Source organism: Heloderma suspectum, chromosome 2, assembly GCF_057233095.1.
Source record: "Heloderma suspectum isolate Gila_16-S chromosome 2, 16-S_ref, whole genome shotgun sequence".
Lineage (NCBI taxonomy): Eukaryota > Metazoa > Chordata > Lepidosauria > Squamata > Helodermatidae > Heloderma > Heloderma suspectum.
The window spans coordinates 363199966-363226893 of record NC_139459.1 but is presented as its reverse complement, the minus strand read 5'-3'; the positions used below and the strand labels follow the sequence as shown (position 1 = coordinate 363226893).

Sequence of the window (26928 nt, the reverse complement as noted above, 5' to 3'; positions counted from 1 at the left end):
CCTGACTGTAAGAGATGCTCTGAACTGGATCCCTGCATTGAGCCGGGGGTTGGCCTCGAAGGCCCCTTCCAACCCCACTGTTCTATGATTCTAGGATTCTACATCACACGTACACAGCCGCACGCATACAAACACGCACCCCTTCTCCACCCATGGCAGCCATACAGGGGTGCGCCGTGTCCCTCCGCACACGTCTTGTCCTCCTGCTCGCCGACCACAGAGGGCGCTCCGTGCCCGCGCCTTGGGAGAGAGGCCGGCGGGAGGGGGAGGCTGGGCTGAGAGCCCGGTTCCGAGCCAGGGCAAGGGGCGGCTTCAGCGGCGCGGCTTGGGCATGCTCCGTCGCCTTTGGCCAGGGCGGGGGAGCCTCGCCGGGCGCCTCCTGGCTCGCGCGCATCCGGAGGAGTCGCAGCGCCCTGCGCCCGGACGGTCTGATCTCGCCTGCCTTCGGGTCGGCTGGCGGGTGGGGCGCTGCGGGCCTAGGAAGCGCTGGGGGCTGGAGGGGGGCCTTTGCTTTGCTGAGGAGGAGGCGGAGCTGCTCGCACCACGTCCCTCCTGCGCTGATGGGCCTTGGCGGCGCGCCTCTCTGAGCCCCCAGCGAAGGCGGGTGGGTGGGATCCTGGCCCGGGCGCCTCTCCCCGGCTCTCCCTGCACCCGCCTCTCCCCCGCCTTCAGTATATACCACTGCATTTCCCCTTGGTCCTGTCCGTAGCGGATCCGTGTCCTTCTGTACCAATCTGGGACTTGGCTTACACATAACTGATTTCGGGTGCAATCCTACGCATGTTTGGAGAGGGGGAAAAAGCCCGACAGCTCCCAGCATTCCCTAGCCAGGCTAACTGGGGGATGCTGGGAGTTGCAGGCCTTTTTTTCCCTGTGCCCCTGGGACTTAGGCATAACTGATTTAGGGTGCAATCCTACGCATGTTTGGAGAGGAAGAAAAAGTCCTGCAACTGCCAGCATTCCCCAGCCAGGCTAGCTGGAGAATGCTGGGAGTTGCAGGCTTTTTTTTCCTGTGCCCCTGGGACTTACGCATAACTGATTTAGGGTGCAATCCTACGCATGTTTGGAGAGGGGAAAAAAGCCCGAGAACTCCCAGCATTCCCCAGCCAGGCTAGCTGGAGAATGCTGGGAGTTGCAGGCTTTTTTTTCCTGTGCCCCTGGGACTTACGCATAACTGATTTAGGGTGCAATCCTACGCATGTTTGGAGAGGGGGAAAAAGCCCGAGAACTCCCAGCATTCCCCAGCCAGGCTAGCTGGGGGATGCTGGGAGTTGCAGGCCTTTTTTTCCTGTGCCCCTGGGAGTTACACATAACTGATTTAGGGTGCAATCCTACGCATGTTTGGAGAGGAAGAAAAAGTCCTGCAACTCCCAGCATTCCCCAGCCAGGCTAGCTGGAGAATGCTGGGAGTTGCAGGCTTTTTTTTCCTGTGCCCCTGGGACTTGCGCATAACTGATTTAGGGTGCAATCCTACGCATGTTTGGAGAGGTGGGAAAAGCCCGAGAACTCCCAGCATTCCCCAGCCAGGCTAGCTGGGGGATGCTGGGAGTTGTAGGACTTTTTTCCCTGGGCCCCTGGGACTTACGCATAACTGATTTAGGGTGCAATCCTACGCATGTTTGGAGAGGAAGAAAAAGTCCACAACTCCCAGCATTCCCCAGCCAGGCTAGCTGGGGAATGCTGGGAGTTGCAGGACCTTTTCCCTGTCCAAACGTGCATAGGATTGCACCCTTCATGAGTTAGAAAAGCCTTACCCAATCTGGTGCCTTCCAAGGTGTGCTGTATTACAACCCCAGTTGGCTGTGGATGATGGGAGTTGTACAACACACCTCAGAAGGCTGGCAGTCTCTTCCGCAGAGGCATCCCAGTTTATTTCAGGGTAGTAAGATCAGGACTCATTTGATTTCTGGGACTCAGCCTTGCAAATTGTTTTCAACAGTGTAGTGTAACCCCAGGTCTTCTGTGATTCCTTTATCCTAACCCAGCACTGCCCTCATTATCTTTGGACTATAAAGGACTTTTTTGGGCAGTGGTGGAGGGGAGGTATGTGCATCTTTTTGAACTGCTTGATTTAGATCTGCTACTGCTTTCAGCATGCTTGTCTTTATGTTGTTTTAATGCAGCCTTCCCCAACTTGGTGCCCCCCAGTTGGACTGCAATTCCAATGCACAGCCTGGGGATGCTGGGAGTAGTAGTCCAACAGATCTGGAGAGCACCAGAATTGGGAAGGCTGTCTTAATGCTGTGTGTGGTTTTTTAAACGATTGATTTGTATGGATCTTCCTGAACTTGTTAAGCCTCTGCAGGAGTCTCTGCTGCATGGTAAACTAAGGTTTGTGGGGTTTAACAAACTCAAAACCAAGCTACCCACCTCATTTGAAAGCAGTTAAGGGCACACTCCTATGCATGTTTAGACAGAAAAGTCCTACGACTCCCAGCATTACCCAGCCAGCCATGCTGGCTCTGGAATGCTGGGAGTTGTAGGATTTTTTTTCTCTATGAACATGCATAGGATTGCACCCTAAGTTGGGAAGGGCTGTAGAGAAGTGGGTAGAGCCCCTGCTTCGCATGCAGGAAATCCCAGGCTCAATCCTGGCGTCTCCAAGTAGGGCTGGGAAAGACCCCTGCTTGAAACCTGGAAGAGCCTTTCCCAGCCATGCTGGCTTAGGCTGATGGGAGTTGTAGACCAATACATCTGGAAGGCACCAAGTTGGGAAACCTGTTACTGAGCTAGCTCTACCGATGGTCTGACACAGTTGGTATAAGGCAGCCTCCTATGTTCCCAAGGCCCACTGTATTCAATGGGGCTTACTCCCACACATGCATAGGATTGTATCCTTCATAGTCAGATCCCATCACCCCCTCAATGCACCTTGGCTAGTTTTGTAAGCAATCTTGGCCAGCACCTGCCTTTTGCTTACGTTAGTCAGTAAAATGTTATGTATACTGATGGAGCTGAAGACATAACTAGTGAATGCACCCAGTTGGAATAGCGCAGGTGTGATAACAGCAAAGCCTTCAAGCAAACTTACAGAAGTGTCAGGGTTGGACACATTGTGCCTGCCCTGTCTGAGGGAAGCTGTGCCCTCTGGCACCCCTAGGTACGGCTCCTGCCGTGGTGCACCCTTAAAGGCCTGAGCAGGGGGCTGCCCCACAGTAGTAGGGAGGGGGCAGGTGTATAACTATGTCCCTCAGAATCTCCTCTGGCTTCAAAATTAATGAATGTATTTGAAAAATGAAATAACCCTGAGCTGCACAACCCTGGGGTCTCCTCAGTATGCACAGTGAGTTTCAGGTGCCTAGATGTCATGGTCTTGGTGCTATGGTGCTGATGGATGGACAGGCAGACATCCTCTTTTATTATTATAGATAATTAATAGCATTAATAAATGAATACAGAAAATAAAGATAAATGGATATGTCCCTGAACTACTTCAGATATGATTTATCCTCATCACCAGATAAGGAGAGAGAATCTCCACGCATCAGCAGCATCTCTATTCCAGCCTAAAATCCCGCGTTTAAAATGGGGCTTTCTGCTTCTGTTTTAAATGCAGGATCACAACGGACTCCCTTCACACATGCTTCCTTCCCCACCACCTCCCTTTCCCCCCTTGAGTCTTCCATATGTTTCATTGATCTTGCTCCTCTTTTTTTGCGGCTTTTCCTTTTTCATGAGGGAACACAAGTGGAACACAAGCGGGGTGATTTGATAGCTCATTATGTCCAATCTGTTTAAAAACTGAATAAAGATCATTTAGTGCAAAAGGCACCCTGAAGGTTCACAGTGTCATCTAAAGGGCCCGCAAACTTCTGTGAGGGAGCAATCTCAATAGCAGGATAAAAGCTCCATGTGAAGAAGCCCCAGGTTTAGAAAAAAAAAGTGTGGGCTAAATTAGGGTGCCAGAATATTCTCATATTTCTTACCCTCACAGGAAGGGCCTTGTCTTCCCTTTTGGTTGCCAGATTGTTCCACAGTATTGGGGGAAGGACTATGTCTGCACCGGAGCCAAATCAGGTAGGAGAATTGTTTTAAGGTGCTGCTAGTGGGACCGGTAACAAGATGGGGAGTGGAAGCAGCACGGCCCATTTATCTCTTGTCTATGCTGCTCAGAGGTCGCAAAACCGCCTGTCTGATCACTAGCCTGTGAGCCAAATCAAACGTTTAGACAGGCACTTGTGAGACTACAGGAAAAGTAACACACCCAAGAACCTAATTACAAGGCAGAGGTGAGGTTCAAGCTCCAGGTCTGAGGGCTGTACTTTGTGGTACAGCCCTCATCATTTCAGTTCTTCAAGAGGACTCTAAGACTCACCTTTTTACCTTGGCCTCTAATTGACAGGGCACAATCCTATGCATGTTTAGACAGAAAAAAGTCATGCTGGCTGTGGAGTGCTGGGAGCTGTAGGACTTTTTTCTGTCTAATCATGCATAGGGTTCCATCCTTAGAATGCTACTGGGGCTGTTGAGTATATGGTCTGTTTTTAACTGATAATTTTACTTTATCGCTGCTCTTATTATGGTGTTATTAAGTTTTAAGGCTGGGGTCTCCAATGTGGTGCCCCTCAGGCTCCCTGCCCTTCCTGATTTTAATTTTATTTCTTAAGATTTTTATTTAATGTAACTGGGAGGTTGGTATGCTGCAAAGCAAAGTGCTGCCCTCCAGTACCATGTTTATTTGGGTTCAAACAAGTGGCTTTATGTTTTGGAGCTCAGACTTCACCTCTGCCTTGTAATTAGGTTCTTGGGTGTGTTACTTTTCCTTTAGTCTCACAAGTTTGCCTTCTGGGAAATGAGTGTTTTGTGATTGGTCATGCCCACCATGGCAGCCATTTTTTGAATGGGCAAGCTCCTCTGTAGCAGCCATTTGTCCAAGACGCATTCTCAAAACTGCAGATGTGTCCAGCGACCCAAAAAGGTTAGGGACCGCTGTTTATGGTTTTAAGTCTTGTGTGCTGCCTTGGGAGGGTATACCCTAAAAGGTGGCTTATAAATCACATAAAATTAATAAATCAGTCAAATAAAATAAATAAGTCCCCCTCCCCCACAACAGCCTACTGTTTGCTCCATGAGGGGGAAAAATACAGGCATGATACAAGCTCCTGTATTTCTCCCCCCCCCCCCCCGCAGAGCAAATAGCTACTTGAGGGGTGTGTGATTTAGACTGGGAGGCCCAAGAGAAGACACATTGCTTCACACCCCTGCAACCCACCCTGCCCCCATCCCATGCCCCCCCCTTACTTTTTCCTTTGCCACTGACCCTGCTGTGTTGACTTCTATGGAGAGCCACGCGGCTGGAAAAAGTGGCAGCGGGGCTCTCGCAGGAGTTCATGCGGGTCTCATGAGACCACTCAGAAGCTCCACAGCCATTTCTTCCTGCTACGTGCAACAAGGGAAGGAGAGGATGGGTGGCTGGTCTAGAGAGCCCCACTGGCCTCTCTCTCGCTACAGCAAATGCCATGTTGGGAGAGCGGCTGGCTGGTTTCTTCAGAGCACTGGGGGAGGCTGCAGCCGTGGGCCCTCCTGGCGGGGGTGAAGTGGAGCAATTCACCACTCCTCTGCCTGATGCAGGCACTTCACCTTGCTTCATGGATGGGCTGGCCCTGTAGACTGGGGGAAACAATGCAGTGTGGGAAAGGTTAAAGGCCTGCAGTCCCCAAACCTCTTCCCTGACCAAATTAGCACACACCCACGCACTTCCGATTGCCCATCTTATAATAGTGTCAAGTTCCAAATTGTGACAAAATGCGGAATAAAGGAAAGTTTACTACTATGCTACTATGTTTCCTACTAGTTTCCCACTATTTGGGAAATGTTAATTATGGATATGATTTTCCATCTCATGGGCAATGGCATGCTCAACTAGATAGACCTGTGGTCTGATCCAGCAGGGCTCTTCGTGTGGCCCTTTTATTTTCACAGGCTTAAAAAAAAATCTTTTAAAGATGTTTGAAAAACCTTTTAGTAATTTTAAAATGTTTTTAAAAAACATTTCCTGAATGTTTAAAGTTCTGTTTAAAAGTCTTTTATGCCATTGAGAGTCTTGCTGTACTGTGTTTATGCTGAATTTAATATTTTCTTATGATTTTAATTTGTACTTTGGTATTTTATTGTTATTGTAAGCCATCCAGAGAACTTTGTTATTGGGTAGTGTATAGAAGATACTGTTAATAAAACAATTAATTAATTAAATCGTAAAAGCTATAGTAATCCCAGGTTTAACAGTGATTTTGTAGAAAAGAATGTTTCCCAGTTCTACATGCAATTGACTTGTCTAATTTGAAATACAATAGATTACTTGGATTCTCTTCAATTGTGCTTCATTTAATATAGGATGTGTGTGTGTATATAATATTTATATTATATTATATTATATATATGAGAGAGAGAGAGAGAGACTGCCCAAACAAATATTTCTTATAACCTCTACTACTTCTGATTATTCCTATTTAATTCCTTGATGTTTATTTGGTAATTTCTATATGCTTGTTATTCTAAATTGTGTCCAGCACGAGTAGTACTGTAAAAAGCAACGGTGGCCATGCTTGCCATAAGGAAAGTTCCAAAATCCATATTAATGCAATGCTGTAGTATCTTGCTTGATGAAGAGATCTGAAGGTCGCAAAAGTTTGCATAATTTTTGAGATCTTTTGGTTGGCCTAGTAAAGTTATTACTACAATATGGAAGAAGTACTGACCCGGTTTGCATGTCACAGTTACCCAGGGTTTAAACAAACCCTGGGTAGCCGTGAACAAGTAGGAGCAAGCTGGCTCACAGATGCCCACCTCATGCTGAGCTAAACTCAGGAATACTCTATCCTTGGGTTGTTGTCCATGATTGAACCCCAGAATTGTGGGTTGTTGCGGGCTCTTGAGTTTAATTCAGCAGGAGCAGATGGGCGGCCAGGAGCAGCACTCTTCCTCACTCCTGCTCGTTCACAACTACTCAGGGTTGCTTTAAAAGTCAGGTCACTATGTTGTTTAATTACAAATGTAATGAAAGTCTTCTAAATCAGAGTTCTAAAAATAATTCTAGTAATAAAACATTAGGAGATCAGTCACTAAGCTCCTGGGAGTTCCGGCATTCACTGTGGTTCTGGATCAGCAACTACTTTTCTTCCTCTTTTAGAAGCCAGTGACCTTTGAGGATGTGGCTGTGTGTTTCACAAAAGCAGAGTGGGTGTTGCTGGACCCAACCCAAAGAGCCATGTACAGGGACGTCATGCTGAAGAGCTATGAGAATGTGGCGTCCCTGGGTAAGCATAACTCTCTTCTTATCTGATAATGGAGATGCTATCTATCTATCTATCTATCTATCTATCTATCTATCTATCTATTTATACATACCTTTCCAGTCATCTCTTGGGGATGCTTTGGATTTCCTGCATCAAGCAAGGGGTTGGACTAGATGGCCTCAAGCCCCCCTCCAAGTATCTGGTTCTGTTCCCCAGTGGCTGCTTCCAAAGGAGGCCACTGCTAGTCCAGGGCTCCTTGGTATCCCATCCTCTGATGCTGAGGTTTCTGGGACCTGGGCCATGCACTCCGTAGCAGACATGGGACCTGAAAAAGCTCCCCCTTTTTCCAAGCCACAGAGAAGAACTTAGACCAGACTTGCCAATTTGTTCTTTCTCCCCTAGCATGTCAAAACCACAATATTCTTCCTCACCCTCTAGAAAGTCCCAGGTTTCCCAGCATCTCCAGGTAGGGCTAGGAAAGAATCCTGCCTGGAGAGCTGCTGCCAGTCAGTGTTGACGCTACTGGGCTAGATGGACCCAGGGCAGGGGTGTGGTGCTCTGGGGTCACCCTGGGGCTTCGCTCCCGCACTTTTATTGGAGCTGGCTCCCAGTCTGCTACTACTGCGGGGGCAGACGCAGCGGGAGGAGGAGGGCGTGGAGGAAGGGAGTGCGGGCGACTGGTGGCTGCCTCTTGCCTGCTATGCAGAGCCGGCCAGACAAAGTGGGCGAGGGAGGGAGCCTGAGGGAGCTCCGCAGCCTCCTCTCATGCCCCCTATTCTCCTCCTCTGCTCTCAGCTTCTCCACCTTCCAGCCTCTGAGCAGCTGCCATGCCTCGCAACTCGACCATCCCCAGCCAGCCCCCCAGCTTCCTGACCCTTTTCCCACCCTGCTGCCCGTCCCTGCTCTGTGCCTGTGCGCCCGGCACTGCTCTCGTAGTTCTGCAGTGCCGGCCACCCGTTCAGGGCTGCTCCTGCTGGCCACAGCAGGAACAGGCGGAGGGTGCTGCTGCTGCTGCCATTGTCTGTTGCTCGTGCCTATGCGTGGGGTTTGCTGTGTGTGGGAGAGGGATTCCAGTGGGCTTGATGTGCAGATGTTAGCCGGGGATCATGTTTTAACACCGTGCAGTGAAACGTTTTCACCTGCTGTTTGTTTGCACATCAAGTTTGTCCTTCAAGGCTTAGGAGGGGGCCTGGGGTTGGATCTCTGGTTGACAGTAGGGTCCTAGGTTTGTTTACTCAGAAGTCCCAATGTGTTCAGTGGAGTTTATGTTGGATGGACTAGGGCCATGAGTCACTTAACCTGAACTTGAAGGGTCAATATGAGTGAGGTGGAAGGGCATCTCTGAGAGGTCGTTCTGCCTTTCCCTTGTCTCCTCCCTCCACTTTCCTATCTTCTTCCTTCCTTCTCCTGCAAGTGATGCAGACCTCAGCCAGCTTACCTTGAGATGGAAGTTTATTATATCTGCAGTAGAAGTCTGTTCCTGACCTACCACTTGAGTGGGTTTTGTCTACATCCGTGGCTACTGACGTGGGGGTGATTCGGACTTTAGTTTACTCCCCTAGTGAGGGTAGTTATGCTTGTAGCCTTGTAGGGCAATCCTACTTGTCTATTAGAAGTAAGTACCATTATGTTCAATGGGATTTACTCCCAAATAAGTGTGTATAGGATTGCAGCTTTAAAAGAGTTGTGGGTCACCACGGACTAAGTTCCATTTATTTTAATGGGGCATTGCTTCGCACCTGGTCGCAATGGCTCTCCGTAATAATAAGTAATAATAAATATATTGTATTATTATTATTATTAGTTTCTTGAATTAAAAAGGACTAACCTTTTTAGTCCACACTGGAGGCATTCAAGACGAGGCTGGACAGCCACTTCTCTGGGATGCTTTGACTTGGATTCCTGCATTGAGTGGGGGGGGGGGGGTTGGACTCGATGGTCTTGTAGGCCCCTCCCAACCCTACTGTTCTATGATTCTATGATTAACCAAATAATATTTTCTAGCAAGTTGCTGGACTTGACTGTGTGTGTGTGTTTTAATGGGGCATTGCTTCGCACCTGGTCGCAATGGCTCTCCGTAATAATAAGTAATAATAAATATATTGTATTATTATTATTATTATTAGTTTCTTGAATTAAAAAGGACTAACCTTTTTAGTCCACACTGGAGGCATTCAAGACGAGGCTGGACAGCCACTTCTCAGGGATGCTTTGACTTGGATTCCTGCATTGGGGGGGTTGGACTCGATGGTCTTGTAGGCCCCTCCCAACCCTACTGTTCTATGATTCTATGATTAACCAAATAATATTTTCTAGCAAGTTGCTGGACATGACTGTGTGTGTGTGTTTTCAAATGGACCTTTTAGTCATTCTGAATTCGGGTGACCAGATCCTCCAAACAAAGTGGCTGAAAGCTCATTTTTATTGTATAATATTGTATTGTACAACCTTAGAAGCGGGCGTGGCTGTGAGGGGGTGTGGCTGTGACGATCACGAAGGGACCCTGCACTTCTGAATTTGCCATGACACTACTGACCGGGGGTCTGACTCAGCAGAAGGTGGCTTCCTACCTTCTCCCCGTTTCCTTCCTTCTCACAACAGGATCCTCCCCTTTAAAACCAGAACTGATCTGCTGCTTGGAGCGGGGGGAAGTGCTATGGGCACCTGACCAGCAAGAATGCAGCGAAACCGCGATCCCGCCAGGTGCGAGTTCAGGTGAGGCGTTCCAACACAGCAGCTTGCAAGGAGCCCTTCATGGCTGGGCAAATCACTGCACCATGCGGGCAAATGCGCGGGTGGGTTGTCTCATCTTGCACAACACAGTCTCCTTCTGCTTGTCACAGAGAGGGTTAAATAGCTTAAGCAGAACATTGAAGCTCCAGCCCCCTTGACATCAGGTGATGAGGATGGTGGTACACTTACACAGCACCGTTTCACCCAAGCCAATTTTTAACACCCCTGGTTCTTGGGCAACGTGAGTGGTGTCTAGGAGCAGCCAATGCTGTAGCAGTGGTGAAGCTAAGCAGGTGTGGACCTACTCAGCCCCTTGGACGAGGCAGTGTTGCAAATCCCATGTAAGAGCAGATAGAATCATAGAACAGTAGGGTTGGAAGGGGCCTACAAGGCCATCGAGCCCAACCCCCTGCTCAATGCAGGAATCCAAGGCAGAGCATCCCTGACAAGGCGATCCCAGCCCAGCCTCATCTTGAACGCCTCCATTGTGGGAGAGCCCACCACCTCTCTCGGTAATTGGTTCCATTGTCGTATTACTCTAACAGTCAGGAAGTTTTTCCTGATGTTCACCTGGAATCTGGCTTCCTGTCACTTGAGCCCATTATTCCATGTCCTGCACTCTGGGATGATCAAGAAGAGATCCTGGCCTTCCTCTCTGTGACAGCCTTTCAAGTACTTGAAGAGCGCTATCATATCTCCCCTCAGTCTTCTCTTCTCAAGGCTAAACATGCCCAGTTCTTTCAGTCTCTCTTCATAGGGCTTTGTTTCCATTCCCCTGATCATCTTTGTTGCCCTCCTCTGAACCCTCTCCAGTTTGTCTGCATCCTTCTTTAAGTGTGGTGCCCAGAACTGGACACAGTACTCCAGATGAGGCCTAACCAGTGCTGAGTAGAGGGGAACTAGTACTTCCCGGGATTTGGAAGCGATGCTTCTATGAATGCAGCCCAAAACAGCATTTGCCTTTTTTGCAGCCACATCACATTGTTGGCTCATATTCAGCTTGTGATCGACAACAATTCCAAGAGCCTTCTTGCTTGTAGTGTTGTTGAGCCACGTATCCCCCATCTTGTAACTGCATTTCGTTTCTTTTTCCTAGGTGCAGAACTTGGCATTTATCCCTATTAAATGTCATTGTGTTGTTTTCTGCCCAGCGCTCCAGTCTATCCAGATCACTTTGAATTTGTTTCTGTCTTCCAAAGTATTAGCTATCCTGCCCAATTTTGTGTCATCTGCAAATCTGATCAACATTCCCTGCACCTCCTCCTCCAAGTCATTAATACAAATGTTGAAGAGCACTGGGCCCAGGACTGAGCCCTGCGGTACCCCACTCGTTACCTCTCCCCAGTTTGAGAAGGTCCCATTGAGAAGCACTCTTTGAGTCTAATTCTGTAGCCAACTGTGGATCCACCAGATCGTTGTTTCATCTAGCCCACTTTGAGCTAGTTTGCTCATCAGGATATCATGGGGCACTTTGTCGAAAGCTTTGCTGAAGTCGAGGTATATGATGTCTACAGCATTCCCACGGTCTACAAGGGAGGTGACTTGATCAAAAAATGAGATCAGATTTGTCTGGCAGGACTTGTTTTTGACAAAACCATGTTGGCTTCGAGTAATCACGGCATTGTTGTCAAGATGAAATTTGCAGATGACACAAAATTGGGAGGGATAGCTAATACTTTGGAAGAGAGAAACAAAATTCAAAGTGATCTGGATAGACTGGAGCGCTGGGCAGAAAACAACAGAATGACATTTAATAGGGACAAATGCCAAGTTCTGCACCTAGGAAAAAGAAACCAAATGCACATCCATGTTGGCTTCGGTTAATCACAGCATTGTTTTCAAGGTGCTTATAGATGGATTGCTTTATCATCTGCTCCAGAATTTTCCCAGGGATTGATGTCAGACTGACTGGTCTGTAGTTCCCAGGTTCCTCTTTTTTACCCTTTTTTGAAGATAGGGACAACATTAGCCCTCCTCCAGTCATCTGGCACTTCCCCCATCCTCCATGATTTCTCAAAGAGAATAGACAGCGGTTTTGAGAGTTCTTCTGCCAGTTCTTTTATTACTCTAGGATGCAGTTCAGCTGGCCCTGGAGATTTGAACTCATTCAAAGGAATTAGGTGTTCCTTGACCATATGCCTATTGATCTCAAGCTGCAATCCTGCCCCTTCAGCCTGTACTTTGCCTTTGCCAGGGGGTTCATAGACCCTCTTTTGGGAGAAGACTGAGCCAAAGTAGGAATTGAGTACCTCTGCCTTTTCTTTGTCATCTGTTATCATTTTGCCATCCTTATTGAATAGCTGAACAACCATTTCTTTCCTCTGCCTTTTACTATGCATGTAGCTGAAGAAAGCCTTTTTGTTGTTTTTAGCATCCGTCACTAACCTCAGCTCGTTCTCAGCTTTAGCCTTCCTGACACCATCCCTGCAATTCTGTGCTACCTGCCTGTACTCTTCCTTTGTTACTTGGCCTTCTTTCCACTTCCTATATGTGTCCTTTTTTGTTTTCAGGTCATCCCTAAGCTTTCTGTGAAGCCACATTGGCTTCTTCTGTTGTCTTCCACCTTTTCTTCTTGTTGGAATTGTTTGTAATTGTGCCTTGAGAATTTCCTTTTTTAAAAGCTCTCACCCATCTTGGACTCCTTTTCTCGTTAGCATCGCTTGCCATGGGACCTTACTGATCATTGTTCTCAGTTTATGAAAATCAGCTTTCCTAAAATCCAAGGTACGTGTTTGACTACACTCAGCTTTTGCTTCCCTTAGAACCAAGAACCCAAGTACAACATGGTCGCTTTCCCCCAGAGTTCCTGTAACTGCTACTTGATCCACTAAGTCATCTCTGTTGGTTAGGATCAAGTCAAGGATAGCCTATCCTCTAGTTCCTTCCTCTACTTTCTGTAGGAGGAAGTTATCCACCACACAAGTCAGGAATTTCCTGGAGGGGCCATGTTTTGCAGAATTTGTCTCCCAACAAATATTGGGGAAATTGAAGTCCCCCATTACTACTACATCATGCTTCCTTAAAACATTGGCTATTTGCTTTTCAAAAGTTTCATCCTCGTCTTCTCCTTGATTGGGTGGCCGGTAGTAGACTCCGACCACCAGGTTCCTTTTATTCTTTGCTCCATTTATTTTGATCCAGATGCTCTCGATGGGGCTACCAAGCTCCTCCTCCTGTATTTCTGTGCAGATATGTATTTTTCACATACAGTGCAACCCCACCTCCCTTTCTGTTCCTCCTGTTCTTTTTGAACAAGTTGTATCCTTCAATTGCTGTATTCCAGTCATGAGAGTCATCCCACCAAGTCTCAGTTATACCTATCAAGTCATAATTTCCCTCCTGTATTAAGAGTTCAAGTTTGTTCTGTTTGTTTTCCATACTCTGGACATTAGTATATAGACATCGAAGACCATGTGCTTCATAGTCTGGCTTTCTTCCTACATGTGTCTGAAGACTACTATTGGGCGCTATCAGAGCTGTTCTCTCCGTTGGAGTGCATGCGCCTACGTCCATTGTTACCCCCAACATTACATCTCCCTTCCCCGTAGGATTCAGTTTAAAGCTCTCCTGATGAAGTTCTTCATGCTGTGGCCAAACACATTTTTCCCAGCCTTTGTGAGGTGCAACCCGTCCCTTGCCAACAGCCCATCTTCCAGGAAGTATAGCCCGTGGTCCCAGAATCCAAATCTCTCTCGTCGGCACCACCTTCGTAGCCAGTCATTCACCCAGAGTATTTTTCGTTCCCTTTCTATCCCTCTTCTAACTACTGGAAGGATGGATGAGAAAACTATCTGGGCCCCAAAGTTCTTGAGTTTCCTTCCCAAAGCTTCAAAGTCTGACGTGATTTCTTCGTAGCTCCGCTTGGCAGTATCATTTGTTCCCACGTGGATGAGAAGAAAGGGATACCTGTCAGTGGGCTTTATGAGTGCAGGCAACCTTTCAGTCATGTCTCTAATCCATCCTCCCGGGAGACAACATACCTGGCGAGTCCACGGGTCTTCGCGACATACTTGGGTCTCGATCCCACGCAGCAAGGAGTCTCCCACTACTACCACTCTTCTTCTTGTTGTAGGCCTGGGTTTCATCGCCTCTGTTTGACTGCCCTTCAGCCTCTTGCTCACTCTCATGCAGGTTCCCCTGTGATTCTTCCTCTGCAGGCTGTCCTCCAGTCTCATCCGCAAGTACCTGGAATCGGTTCCACAGCTCCACTGCTTCCACTGGTGCAGAGTGGTGTCTAGTTCTTCTTCTCCTGACTGTCACCCTTTTCCAAGGAGTATCCTCTAGTCCATTTTTCTTCACCTCAGCATTTCCCACTGCCTCATCTTGCTGTTGCTCTTCAAGCTTCTGGTCTTCCCTTTGCTGCTGTAGTTCCCCCATTCTGTCCAAGAACTCTTTGTGTTCTCTTATTCCCCGGAGGGTCGACAGTTGCCGCTCCAGTCCACTTACTTTTTCTTCCAGCAGCGTGATCAACTTGCAGTTGTTGTAGGTGTAGGCCATGTTGTTCTCAGGCAAGAAAACAAACATTGCACATACCTTGCAGGTCACCACCACTGGAGAGTCCTGTCCTTCCATTGCCTCTTTTCCCTTTTTCTGTCTAGCTTTGTGATTGTTCTAGACTAGCTTGTGCCTGCTCCTCTACTCAGTAGAGGTTAAAAGCAGAGTCCCACTGGTGTGGAAGTGTGTGTTACAAGACAAATAAATGAAAAAAAGTTAGTTAAAAAATAAAATAAAATGAAAAAAAATGTTAGGGGCCTCCCCCTTGACCTCCCCTGCCGAACTCCCCTGGCCAACTCCTGTTTGCTCCCCCTGTTCGCTCGCTCTCTGGGAGCTTGCTTGCTTGCTTGCTTCTGTAGTCCCTGGACCAGCTGGAGCAGCTTGTTCTGCTCTGCTCAGCTGGGAGGCGGGAAACAGACTGAAGCTTCCCGCCCAGTCAGCTGCTGGGAGTACTCAGGCCACACACCCCCAATTCAGTTGGAGCTCTCAGAAGCACCTGGTGAGCTCACAGCCACTCAGAAGGATAAAGGGCAGCCCCCTGGGCTTCCTGCAGCCCACTTACCACTTAGCCTCTGTCTATTTTGTCTCCTTTGTCTCTTCTACTACTGCAACTCCCCTGGCCAACTCCTGTTTGCTCCCCCTGTTTGCTCGCTCTGGTCGCTCGCTCTCTGGGAGCTTGCTTGCTTCTGTAGTCCCTGGACCAGCTGGAGCAGCTTGCTCTGCTCTGCTCAGCTGGGAGGTGGGAAACAGACTGATACTGATACTGAAACAGATTATAATAATCTTAATGCTTTATCCTTAACTTAACTTGATGGTTAAAATATGGGACTAATTTAATCTCTAATATTTCTCCAGTGACCCTTTTTAGCTTTCATCTCTATCCCATTCACTTGTGAGATAGGGCTTTTTAGTGGTAGCACCAAGAAAATGGAACTCCCTGGCTCTGATGATCTGCCACGCCCCCACTTTATCTGCTTTTAGGTGATCAGTGAAGACCTTTTTGTTCCAGGCAGCCTTCCAGAGTATGATGTAGTTCTTAAACTCACTGCTGCTATTTTTAATGCCTTCATGCTTGACTTTGTAGTTTTGAATGATTTGTTGGTAATCACTGATTGCTTTAATTGTTTTAATTACATTTTTATCCTGCCCTTTCTCCAGGGAACAACATAATTTTCTACCCCCATTTTATCTTCACAAGAACCCTGTGAGGTAGGTTAGGCTGAGATATAGTGACTGTCCCAAGAGTACCCAGTGAACTTCATGGCTGAGTGTGGATTTGAACCCGGGTCTTCCAGTCCAACACCCTTACCACTGCTACACTATGCTGTCTCAGCATTTTTATTTTGTCTTACATTTTATCTACTATTTCTAAGATGCTTTAGATACTTTCTGTAGGAAAGTAAGGTAAAAGTAAAATGAACTGAACCAAATTCTGTAAAAACAGACATAAAACATTCTCTAATAATAATTCTGCAAAAAAAATTAAATGAGCAATTTCCGATGTTTATGAATTAGCTTATCTTTCATCCAGGAGTGCAGGGTGGTGTACAGTATGGGTGGGCAAACTTCAGGCTTGTGGGATCTACTTTGTTTTTTTATTAGAACCATGAGATCCACTAACCATGGGCTGGTTCAAAAGACAAAACACGTAGAATTAAAGAATTCGGAGCCCAGGAATTTGTTTTGAGTACCAGAACTGAATGGAGCTCACACTCCTTCCACATATAAATCCACTCCTGGTTACCCCAAGCTTTCTTCATTTCAGCTGTATAATTTCGGACAGGAGGGTGTGGGGGAATCATGTTGCTGCTGCTATTGTTAAATAATTGTGAGTCAGAAATCCTTGACGAGCTACTGTAAATCACTCAGAGATCTACCTTCTGCCTGCCCCTCATCTGAGTTTGTTTTTTATCTTCACAGCAACCCTGTAAGGTAGACTGGGCTGAGAGATGGTGGCTAGCCCACAACCACACAGTGAACTTTTGAGTTCTCCTTGCTCGTTCTAACCACTGCACCACACTGGCTCTAATAATATGTGGCTCCTTTTAAAATGTACATCAGCATGCTGATTTCTTGATCTTCTCTTTTATTCCCACAGGAGATGAGCAAGTGAGTGAGAATGAAGAGAACCCTCTTCAGTCACAAAGTTCTGCGCTGGTGAACCAAAAGGAGACATGGCTGCTGAAAGACCGAGACAGCATCACCAGTTATCAGGACAATGGTGAGAGCTCTGGGACTTGGCATGGAGCAGAGAGACAGCAAAGAAAGCATCTCGGGAAGCGGGTTCGTAAAGCAATTGCTAGTGGGAAAAGCGTGGTCCAAGAGCGAAGTCACAGAAATAGGAGTCCAAAGAGAAACTCTATTTCTAAAACCCCTAACAGAACCAATGCAGTAGCAAAATCAGAAAAATGCTCAGTCTGTGGCAAAACCTTCTGTAATAACACTTACCTTGTTATACATGAGCGATCCCACACAGGAGAGAAGCCGCATACATGCTCAGACTGTGGGAGAAGTTTCAGTTCACCGTCGAACCTTCTTTCACACAAGAGAATTCACACAGGAGAGAGACCCTATAAATGCTTGGATTGTGGGAGGAGCTTCATACGGAACCGAGACCTTCAAGCTCACAGAACGATCCACACTGGTGAGAAACCACACGCGTGTTCCTATTGCGGGAAGAGGTTCCGGAGCAAAACACACGTTGTTAGGCATGAAAAAATCCACAAAGAAGAGAGGCCGTTCAAATGTTCAGAGTGTGGGAAAGGATTCAGATTGAAAGAGCATCTTGCAGTTCACAAGAGAACGCATACAGGAGAGAAACCCTATGAATGCTCAGATTGTGGGAGGAGCTTCAATTGTGCAGCAAACTTTCACAGGCACAAGAAAACTCATGGGGAGAAACTGCATAAGTGTTCCGATTGTGGGAAAAGCTTCAGAAATAGCTCGGACCTCAAATCGCACAGAAGAATCCACACTGGCGAGAAACCTTACCAGTGCTCATTCTGCAGGAAAAACTTCCGTTGTAGCTCAAGCCTTATAACACATAAGAGAACCCACCAAGGAGAAAAACCATATAAATGTCCAGAGTGTGGCAAGTGTTTAAGTCAAAAATGGTGCCTTATTAATCATTTGAGAATGCATAAATATAAATGCTCAGACTGTGGGAAAAGCTTCAGCCAAAGCTTAGCCCTTCAACTACATAAAAGAAAACACACAGGTGAGAAACCGTTTAGATGCTTGCGTTGTGGGAAAAGCTTTGATCGTAGGTCATTACTGATGATTCATGAAAGAATTCATACAGGAGAGAGACCGTATGCTTGCTCAGAGTGTGAGAAAAGCTTTATACAGAAATCCAAACTTATTCGACATGAGAGAACCCATACAGGAGAGAAACCGTACAATTGCCCCCACTGTGAGAAGAGTTTCAGTGAAAGAGCAAACCTTGTTCAACACGTGAGAGTCCACACTGGAGAGAAACCATACAAATGTTCCCACTGTGGGAAGTGCTTCAGCCAAAGATCACATTTTATTGAGCATGAGAGATCCCATCCGGGAGAGAGATCCTATGACTGTTCGGAATGTGGGAAAAGCTTTAGCCACGTTTCACGCCTCCATAAACATCAGAGAATTCACACAGGGGAGAGCCCATATAAATGCTCAGAATGTGGGAAAAGCTTCACTGGTAATGCACATCTTAAATCACATAAAAGAGTCCACTCTGAAGAGAAGCCATACCAGTGCTCAAATTGTGGGAAAAGTTTCAGGCATAACTCCACCCTTACGGTCCATAAAAGAACACACACAGGAGAGAAACCATTTCAGTGTTTGTCTTGTGGGAAAAGCTTTAACAACAGTTCAGGTCTTACAGCACACAGAAAAATTCACTTGGGAAAGAAACCATTTCAGTGTTCAAATTGTGGGAGATGCTTCATGCAGAGGTCTGCCCTTCTTAAACATAGGAGAATACACAGAAAGGGGAAAAAATTTAAATGTTCTGACTGTAGGAAGACCTTCATTCAGAAAGCACAGCTAATTGTACATCAGAAAAGCCATACTTGAGGTGGAAAGCCCTAAAAGAAGTCAGGTTGAATGGGCAACATATTTGCACAGTTCATACATTACTGGTGGCTATAAAAATCTAGGATGGGTGGAAAGCAAAGATAAGAAGGGTAAGGATTGCTAGCACAGCTTACAGATTTTGCCACAACAGAAAAGGCCTGTTTAGAAGCCCTCTGTTCCCCGTCCCCTAGTCATTGGGGAGTTAAGGTCTCCAGAGCAGGGATGAGGAAACTGTGACCCTTGAGATGTTGTTGGACTCCGACTCCCATCATGCCTGACCATTTGCTATGCTAGCTGGACCTGATGGGTGTGAAGACCAGCAACAACTGGAAGGCCATAGGTACCTGACCCATGCTCTACAGAGTGGGGGTAGCACAGCTTTCTCAGTTCTTTGGAGACTTGTGGGTTTTTAGGGAAAAAAGTGCAAGGTGATCTTATTTCAAGGTAATCTTATTTCATAGACTCTGAGTCAAACTAGATGTGATGTTAACTGCATTAATGAAATTAATATCCACATTTTTAAAAAACATAAATGACAGCTGCAGGGGGCCTGAGTAAAAGGAGGTGGGAAGGGAGAATTTTAACCCTCCCCCACCTGCCAGGGTCCCAGTGACCCCCCCCAAATTGCATTCATGCAATTAGCATCATGTCTAGTTTGGTCCTCAGCGGCAGCACCATTGTTCATTTATTAGTGCAGAACCCACAGGCACTGATGCAAGACAGAGTTAACAACAAATCATGGATTAAGTCTGGGTTGTTTAAGCCTGAAACAACCCAGAGTGTCCGGGTTCGGATGTCACGATAACTTATGAACGGGGCGGATTGTAGTTTGTTAAGTGAAAGTGGAAGTGATGAGCTTACCAGAGGCAGTGCACTCACTTGCTCCTGCTAGATTTTGGCAATTTGTGGGTTAAATAACCCACAGTTGCCCATGTGTACAAACTGGTAAACTCTGTATGATGAAACCTTCTGCAGTACTTCAAGCCTCTATGACACAAAATGTAAAATCTTCAGAGAAACAATATGGGAGATTAAACTAACAGAATGATTCTATAGGTGTTAGATAAGGAAGACACAGCACTCAGAAGACCCAAAGTTTGCAACCTACAAGTTCTAATTTTGACCAACTGAATCTGGTAGCACTCTTGAGACTAACAAATCTTTAGGATAAGCTTTTTGTTGCCTTTAGCCTGAATAGTCTTCTACATAAAAATATCCAGGTAAGGCACATTCAACATGGTGAAGTTGGAATGAGGGGATAGAACGGGCCGCAGCATTTCTGACTGCAGGTTGTGGGACCACATTTCTGAATGCTCCAGAAAATATCAAAGTAAGCTGAAAACTAGCATAGGTGGTGGGTTATTTTAAAACCTACCTGGATATTTTTATGTTAACAAATCTTTGAAAAATGTGTGTGTGAGAGGTGGTCTAGATTAGAACCATTACTTCCCTCCTGAGTTCTTCCCTTTCAAGGAATTTATTTTTGTACATGTAGGAGCACTCAAAAATGGTATCCCCCACGTACAGTCTGAAGTGGTATGGCTCACTCTTTTCGCCTCATTTCTATTTTTAGACCAAGGCTATATCTTCGGATGTGGGGCTCTTCGCAACAAGCAAATACAACACAGCATTTTACCTCCCCACCAAATAATCAACCTCTCCCTTTCCGCTGGCTCCTTCGCTACAGCTTTCAAACATGCCACTGTCTCTCTTACTCTCAAAAACAACAACGCATCTCTCCACCCAGCATCTGTCTCCAGTTCTTGTCCCATCTCCCTTTGCCTCCAAACTCCTGGAGTGTGCTGTTCATGCCTGCTGTCCTCCAGTCCTGCTTTCAGCCCCCCTTCCTTGTGCCTGCTGTCCTCACAATCGCTTGATGACCTCAGTGCAAAATCTAAATTCTGCCCTCATTGTGCTTGACCTCTCCACTGCCTTTGATAGTTGATCACCCTCTCTTACCTGAATCCCTTTCTGTCCTCAGATGGTTCTCTTTTTACACGTCTGCTGACATTTCTATAGGGAGATGCTCTGCCTCTCCTTTCCCTCTCTCTGTGAGGTTCCCTTGGGGATCTGTTCTTGGCCCTTTGGGCTTTTCTGTCTTTATACACTGTCCCTGGGTGATGTCATCAAATCCCATGGCTTTCCGTCCTTCCTGCAGAAGGTCCAGAAGAGACCCAGCTCTGTTTTTCAACCCCAGTACTATCCCACCTCACTCCAGTCCCGCAGCTCCAACAGCTGCCTGATAGTTCTTTACTTGGATACTTTGGCATCATCACATCTGGCCTGCCAACCCCTCCTCTCCCCATACACTTTCCTTATCCACTAAGAATCCACACGGTTGAATGGGCACAGTCTTGGCTTCATCTTTGACTCTTCTCTCTCCTGCCTGATTTATTCATTTTCTTTATTTTTTTAGTTAAATATATATCCTGCCTTTCTACCAAATGGTGCTCAGTTGTATAGGAAAGCAAAGGGTATGTTACATGATGTTGAGGTTCTACTGTTATCAGAAGGAGGAGGCTGTAGCATAGCCTTTCTGAACCTGGCGCCCCCTGGGTGGGCTGGACTACAATTCCCATTATCCCTAGCCAGCATGGTCATCAGGGAAAGCTGCTGTAGCATATGGAGGCTAACTCTCAAAGGTGCTACTGGAATCAGACCAAGTCATCTACCTGACTAATCACACCTATCTTCACCTGCAGTCCTATACCCACCTGGAGCTCCATGGGATTTACTTCTGAGTAGACCTGCATAGGATTGTCCTATTAATCTGTTCTGAGGCAGTGGGGTTTTGGAAACTTCTAAAAGTTTTACGGCTTTATATAATTGTTTTCCTTCACGTTTTTGTCTACCGCCAGCAGTATGTGCGTATTATATGGCTTCCTATGCTGAGAAGCTATCTAGAATTTTCTGGAGTAGGTGGCAGACATGTAAGAGATAAATGGGGGGGGGGAAGCTGTTTCCACTGCTGAAGGGACAAGCCACTTTTAAACCAAACAGCAGATTGCCTCTTTGGCTGTGGAAATAGCTGCAGTGATTAAAGAAATAGGGGGATTCCATGACTGTGGGCATTAGTTGCTTCTGGTTCTCCTTTTTTGGAACCTTGTCTAGGAATTTCATCATTGCTTTTTTAATTGCTTTATAGTGGACAGTGTTGGTATGGCTCAGAACTCTACCTCAGCCCTGTTCACCCCATAAGCCTCTCTCACCTGTTTTCTCCATCCCAACCTCGCATACCTGTAAGGATGCTTTGCAAATAAAACACAAATATCTTTTTTTTTAGCAAGAATATTTAGCTCACTGTATGATTTCTTTAGAACTTACCAAGCACATGAAACTGTAAGTAAATTACTCTTGAATGAATCAAGAGAGACTTAAGAGAGGACCATCTGCTTCAGATTTCAGACGCAGATTGGGACACAGATCAACAACTCCCCCTGAGAAAAAGCGGTGGGGGAGATGTAGAGAAGGGGGTGGGAAGATGGGGAGGACCAATCAAAAACTTCCTGGTATAAAAGGGGTGGGGTGGATGTGTGGTATCAATATGACAGGCAGAGTTGGAGAATCCAACTGTTTTATTGTGTGCTCTTTGGTTTTAATTTTTGTGAACCGCCCGGAGAGCTTCAGCTATTGGGCAGTATAGAAAATAAATAAATAAATATCCCATTGAAATGCATTATGTTACATTTTATTGGCTGAGGGCTTAGTCCCATGCAATGTCTCCCATGACCACTAGGGGCACTGCAGGCAAGTTCCATGCATCGCCAGCAGGGGGCGCTCACAGGCTTAGGTCTGTAACAAAAAATGGCTGATGGCGCACAAAGTGGCCACCATGCTTCAGACTTGCGTATCCAAATTGGTGCACAGGCCTATTTATTTATTACATTTATATCCCACCTTTTTTCCTCCTTAAGGAACGCAAGGTGGCATACATAAACCTGTCTGTTTTTATCCTCAGAACAGCACCCCTGTGAGGTAGCTGAGAGTCTGTGACTGGCCCAAAGTCACGCAGTGAGCTTCCATGATTGAGCAGGGACTAGAACCCGCATCTCCTGACTCCCAATCCAACACTCTAGCCACTAGGGCATGAGTGTTTGCCCTTTTGATACCTGCATGCCATGAGCTATACATTGGGATGAACTTCATGTACCTGCACCCCCAGTTTTCATGGCATTAGCCCTCAAAATTATCCTTCAGTTGTGGGTCATCACTGTAGTGTTCTGATGTACAGATGGGGGAACAGAGTGGCAGGAGTGACTCACCCAAGGCCACATAATGTCAGTAGCGGAGAAGTGGGGAGGGGGCTCTCAAAGGGAAAGCAGGGGGTCAATAGAGATGAGAAAATAAAGGGGAGGGGGGCTGGGAGGACTGTGTACATGGTGTGTGAGAGCAGTACTTTGGAGCAGATGTCCAGGGCTCCCCTTAGCAGAATGAGCAAGAGGGCCTCCAAATGCAACATGGTGGGCCCACCACCTTTTGAAGTAAGTGAAGTAATACACATTACCATCTAAAGCAGGAGAGTGCAAGACCATTAAGTCTAGAGTCTAACATTGCTCGACTACTGCCTGAGCTGGGAGGATATGCTGATTCCTCCTACACCCCTCCATATGGTTTTGTTTTTGTGGCAGCGCTGGTGGCCCTTCCCTCCCCAGGTGCAATCCCCCTTGAAAATCACCCCCCTGTGTGTCAAGCTAAAAGAAAACACCCATTTGTGACAAAGCTCTACTTCTAATACAGTACTCCCTAGAGCATCACCCTGCCAGGCAACCTGAATAGTTTTATCCAGCCTTATCACACTTCTTTGTCCTCCAAAATACGAACAAACCCTTAACCCCTTTTCTTGAATAGGCTGACTGGTTCCAACCACCTTGGGCTTATAAAATGGAAGTTACAGTCGTTAAGAAGGTGGGTCCAACCGCTAGGTAATTTTCGGATTTGCTGGCTAGACCAGAAATGGAGGCTATTGCATTATTGGACAGTCCAACCATCCGTCTCTGCTAAGGGCCACTCACGGAAGTTTGTGGGTCCATCACACGACGTCATCGACATCCAGTGCCCCTCCTGCCCTTTTTCAGATTTATCCCACAGTAAGAAACACCGGACTACATCGGGTCTTTAAAGAAGATGCACAGTATTGGCAGTGTGTAATGCCACCATAGCGCTATATTTCAGCCACAAGATGGTATCCTCTAAAGGAAAACATAGGAAAAGTGCTGAAATGGTCACCTGTGTCTGCCTGTGTAATGGAGCCGATCATAATCCTGCAAAGAATCTGGGAGCAGAAAGCCCCAGAAAGGCAGCAGGATTTTCTGGTAATGAGGAGAAGCCCTAAGGAGCTGGCTTTTACTGAGCAGGCATCCTCTCAGTCCTTCTAGAGCCTTCCTGCATACCATCTAACTGGAAGCCAGACGCTCTCACTCTCGGGATTTCTACACCAGCCTAAAATCCTGCATTTAAAACGGGGCTTTCCACTTCCGTTTTAAATGCAGGATCACAACTGATTCCCTTTACACGCGCTTCCTTCTCTGTAGATGGCCATTCCCATAGCGTTATGTTTCTGTGAAGAGGCATTACATACACTCCAGGTTCAGCGACACTTGCTCCTGGGTTCCTGCCCCTTTCCCATTACTGGTGGATGGGGAATGACACACGGACAGCCCTCCACCCATCTCCCCGGGCCCCGCCTCCCTCTTCCATGCTTTCGGCCAGTCCCTGCCGCTCAGCCTCTGCGGCTCCTCTGCTCTGCCGTCCCCCCTCGCTGCCGCTCTGCCGTTCTGTTTTGAACGGAAAGGCTGAAAATGGTGAGGAGCCAAAATGGTGCAGGAGTGGGAAGGCTGAACGCCCATCGGACCTTCGTCACCACCTTCGACATCATGACCACATCCCCAACAACCACACTCAGCGCTTCATTGACGCTAGGGAAGAAGTACACGGGAAGGACATGGCGCTCCATTTGTGCATATCTGGAAAAATACCCAATTTTTTCTGTTTGAGGAAAACACTGGATAAGTGGGAGGAAATAGTGGAATAATGACTGGACAACGACGACGTCATGTTATGGACCCACACAATTCAGTGAGTGAGCAACCATGAATGTGCAATAAACTTGAGGTGTGTAAATTCGGTCCTGTTTAACCTCAGAACCTGCACCAAATGGGTCCGAAGCACCCCAGTGGGTAACCAAGCAATCCCAACAGGGAAACATCAACCCAAAACACCACTACAGACAAGATTGCAACTTGAAACCATATTTATGGCTTTATTGCTGAAAATTCAGGGGAAATACAAAATAAAAGAAATAGAATGGTGGTTATATGAGTGTTAGAAATTCTCTCTCCAATTACAGGGAAAGAGAATGCAACAAAAACAGAAGATAAATCAAAAGAATTGCAATTGCCAAAGCTGGTACTATGAACTTGGCCAATAAGATAATGGTTTGAGCTTCTAACATTGTTATGACTCCTCTTTCCAACTTACTCCTGTTTACTACTTGCAGTTCAAAGCTAAACAAAAACAATTCGACCTATGTGTTAACCCGCCCGTGGCCTCCTCCTGCTTTCTTGAATACAAAACTTATGCTGAAGCATTACTAAGTTCCTCTAGGCATAGGAAGAGTAGAGGAAGGAGTTGGAGTGAACAGAAAACTCAAGACTTGGGAATAATTCCAGTTCTCACCTTTGAAGACGGGATTCCAAATCCCCTCTTCAGATACAACCTCCTAGTCTCAAGCTTAGGAAACACTCCAAGTCCCAAACCCCAAAATAACTCCAAGTCCCAAACTCAGAAATCATTCTAAGTCCCAGACTCAGAAATTACTCTAAGTCCCAAAATCTAAGAGTCGAAAAAGGTCCATAGTTACCTAAATCTGTGGGTCTGGTGGCATGGCAGAAAGAGGGAAGTGGAGCAGCAGCAGCAGGAACAAAAGACACCAACACCCCGGAGCTCCCATTCCCTGGGCTTTTATACCCCTGCTCTGGTCAAAGGTGGGGCCCAAGGAGCAATGAGACAATCAGCCTCCAATAGGAAATGGGGTGCACGTGGTTAGAGCATTTGCTCACCAATCAGAAACAAGGTGTCCCATCTATCTCCCATGATTTCATGCGTCTGAGGAACGTGTTTGGCACTATTACAAACGGGCTACTTTAAATGTCTCAACATATGACCCAAAGTCTACCATCTGGGCATGCTATCTTGATTGACGCCTTGCTCTTCTTTGAACTCCCGGTCATCTCTGGCCATTTTTGGTCATATCCACCCAAACACCTCCTCCTAGTTGTTGCTCGTGCTCAGGGCTACACTTCCCCGCCCAACTAGCATCAAATAGGGACATTCTCTTATCAGCAGGTGTACACCACGAGAAGTCAAAACAGCACTTTCCCTCCTCTCAGTAGGCATCTGAGCATGCTCAGTTCTGCTGTTCATCTCATTTAGACACTCTGCCAGCACGCCTTGAGCAAGCTCTGTGAAGCTGCTTGTAAAGACTGCTGCATTTTTTTTTTCCTTCTTCAAAAACAGTCCTGAAAAATCTCAGTTAGAGTCTCAGTGAAATAACATCATTTAGTATAGAATCAAACTTCATGGTCTTCTCACCCAGGGGTCAAGAGTCCAGAATACAAAGCTGCTTATGAGTCTGGGGTCTTCTAAGGGCTCTTCTTGTAGGCCTCTCCCAGATTAAATCAGCCATCTTTACTCTTTGTTAACCCTTTTCAGTACCAGATTAACAAGGTGTGGAGATCCCCTCAGACCATCCTCTGAGGAATGTATCCTTTAACCTCACCCCTAATGTATTATGTATACCCCAAAGTGGGAACGCAGTTAGAAGAACGCTTATAAGAGTGCCGTTGGCGTCTGCATAAGGTGTCCAACAGATGCTTGTGCATGTGTTAAGTCTTAACCAGAGTAACTCCATGTTTGTTCGCTAGCTCACCGTTTTGGGTCCGACAGTCTGTAGCAGATTGCAGGCTGTTAGCAGCCTGTTCTGGGAATTGCTGGGGAGTGTAGGTTCCTCCCCATTGAATCGCAATCCACAGCCTGTGCTACTGGCAGATAAGCATTGTACTTCGTGCAGCAGCTCAGTATCAACAGCTGACACATTGACCCTAACCAAGGAGAGAATGTCCAGCTACGTTCCAGGTACCAGGGAGTGTGCACGCCTGCAGGTGATGTGTCTGGTAAAACATGCTAGAGCTCTTCCATGTATGTGATGTATTTCCCTGTATAAAAGTCTGCCCCACTGAACATTCAGGGCTCTCTGCCCCCTTGATTACAGAGTGCCTGCGAGTCTCGTAAATAAAGGCGCTAAATCCAGAAGTCTTACCCATGTCTAGTGGTTTCATTGGACCTCCGGCTAGACATCGACCCAAGGAGCGAGTTCTGCTCTTACCACACCTCTTCGCAATAAACTCGG

General features: G+C 46.7%; 1 protein-coding gene across 9 annotated transcripts; it reads left to right on the top strand.

Moving 5' to 3' along the window:
- Positions 1–232: 232 nt before the first annotated feature.
- LOC146355712 (uncharacterized) lies at positions 233–22565 on the top strand. Of its 9 annotated transcripts, none has more exons than XM_084830758.1 (5): positions 299–426; positions 3935–4017; positions 7130–7256; positions 9837–9938; positions 16561–22565. In XM_084830758.1, the coding sequence occupies exons 2-5, from the start codon at positions 3994–3996 to the stop codon at positions 18519–18521; spliced, it is 2214 nt and encodes a 737-aa protein (XP_084686884.1). In that variant the 5' UTR covers positions 299–426; positions 3935–3993; the 3' UTR covers positions 18522–22565. The 9 variants fall into 9 exon arrangements, with proteins under 9 accessions (XP_084686888.1, XP_084686887.1, XP_084686884.1 ...); XM_084830755.1 differs by having other exon boundaries at positions 9837–9950; XM_084830756.1 differs by having other exon boundaries at positions 299–448; positions 9837–9950.
- Positions 22566–26928: the final 4363 nt, after the last annotated feature.

What these genes read in the sequence shown, in the direction of transcription:
- LOC146355712 (XM_084830755.1), top strand. Translation starts at nt 3,994, where the DNA reads ATGTCTGCACCGGAGCCAAATCAG. An exon ending in CTGCACCGGAGCCAAATCAG is followed by an intron (nt 4,018 to 7,129) that starts GTAGGAGAATTG and finishes TTCCTCTTTTAG; the next exon opens with AAGCCAGTGACCTTTGAGGA. An exon ending in TGAGAATGTGGCGTCCCTGG is followed by an intron (nt 7,257 to 9,836) that starts GTAAGCATAACT and finishes TTCTCACAACAG; the next exon opens with GATCCTCCCCTTTAAAACCA.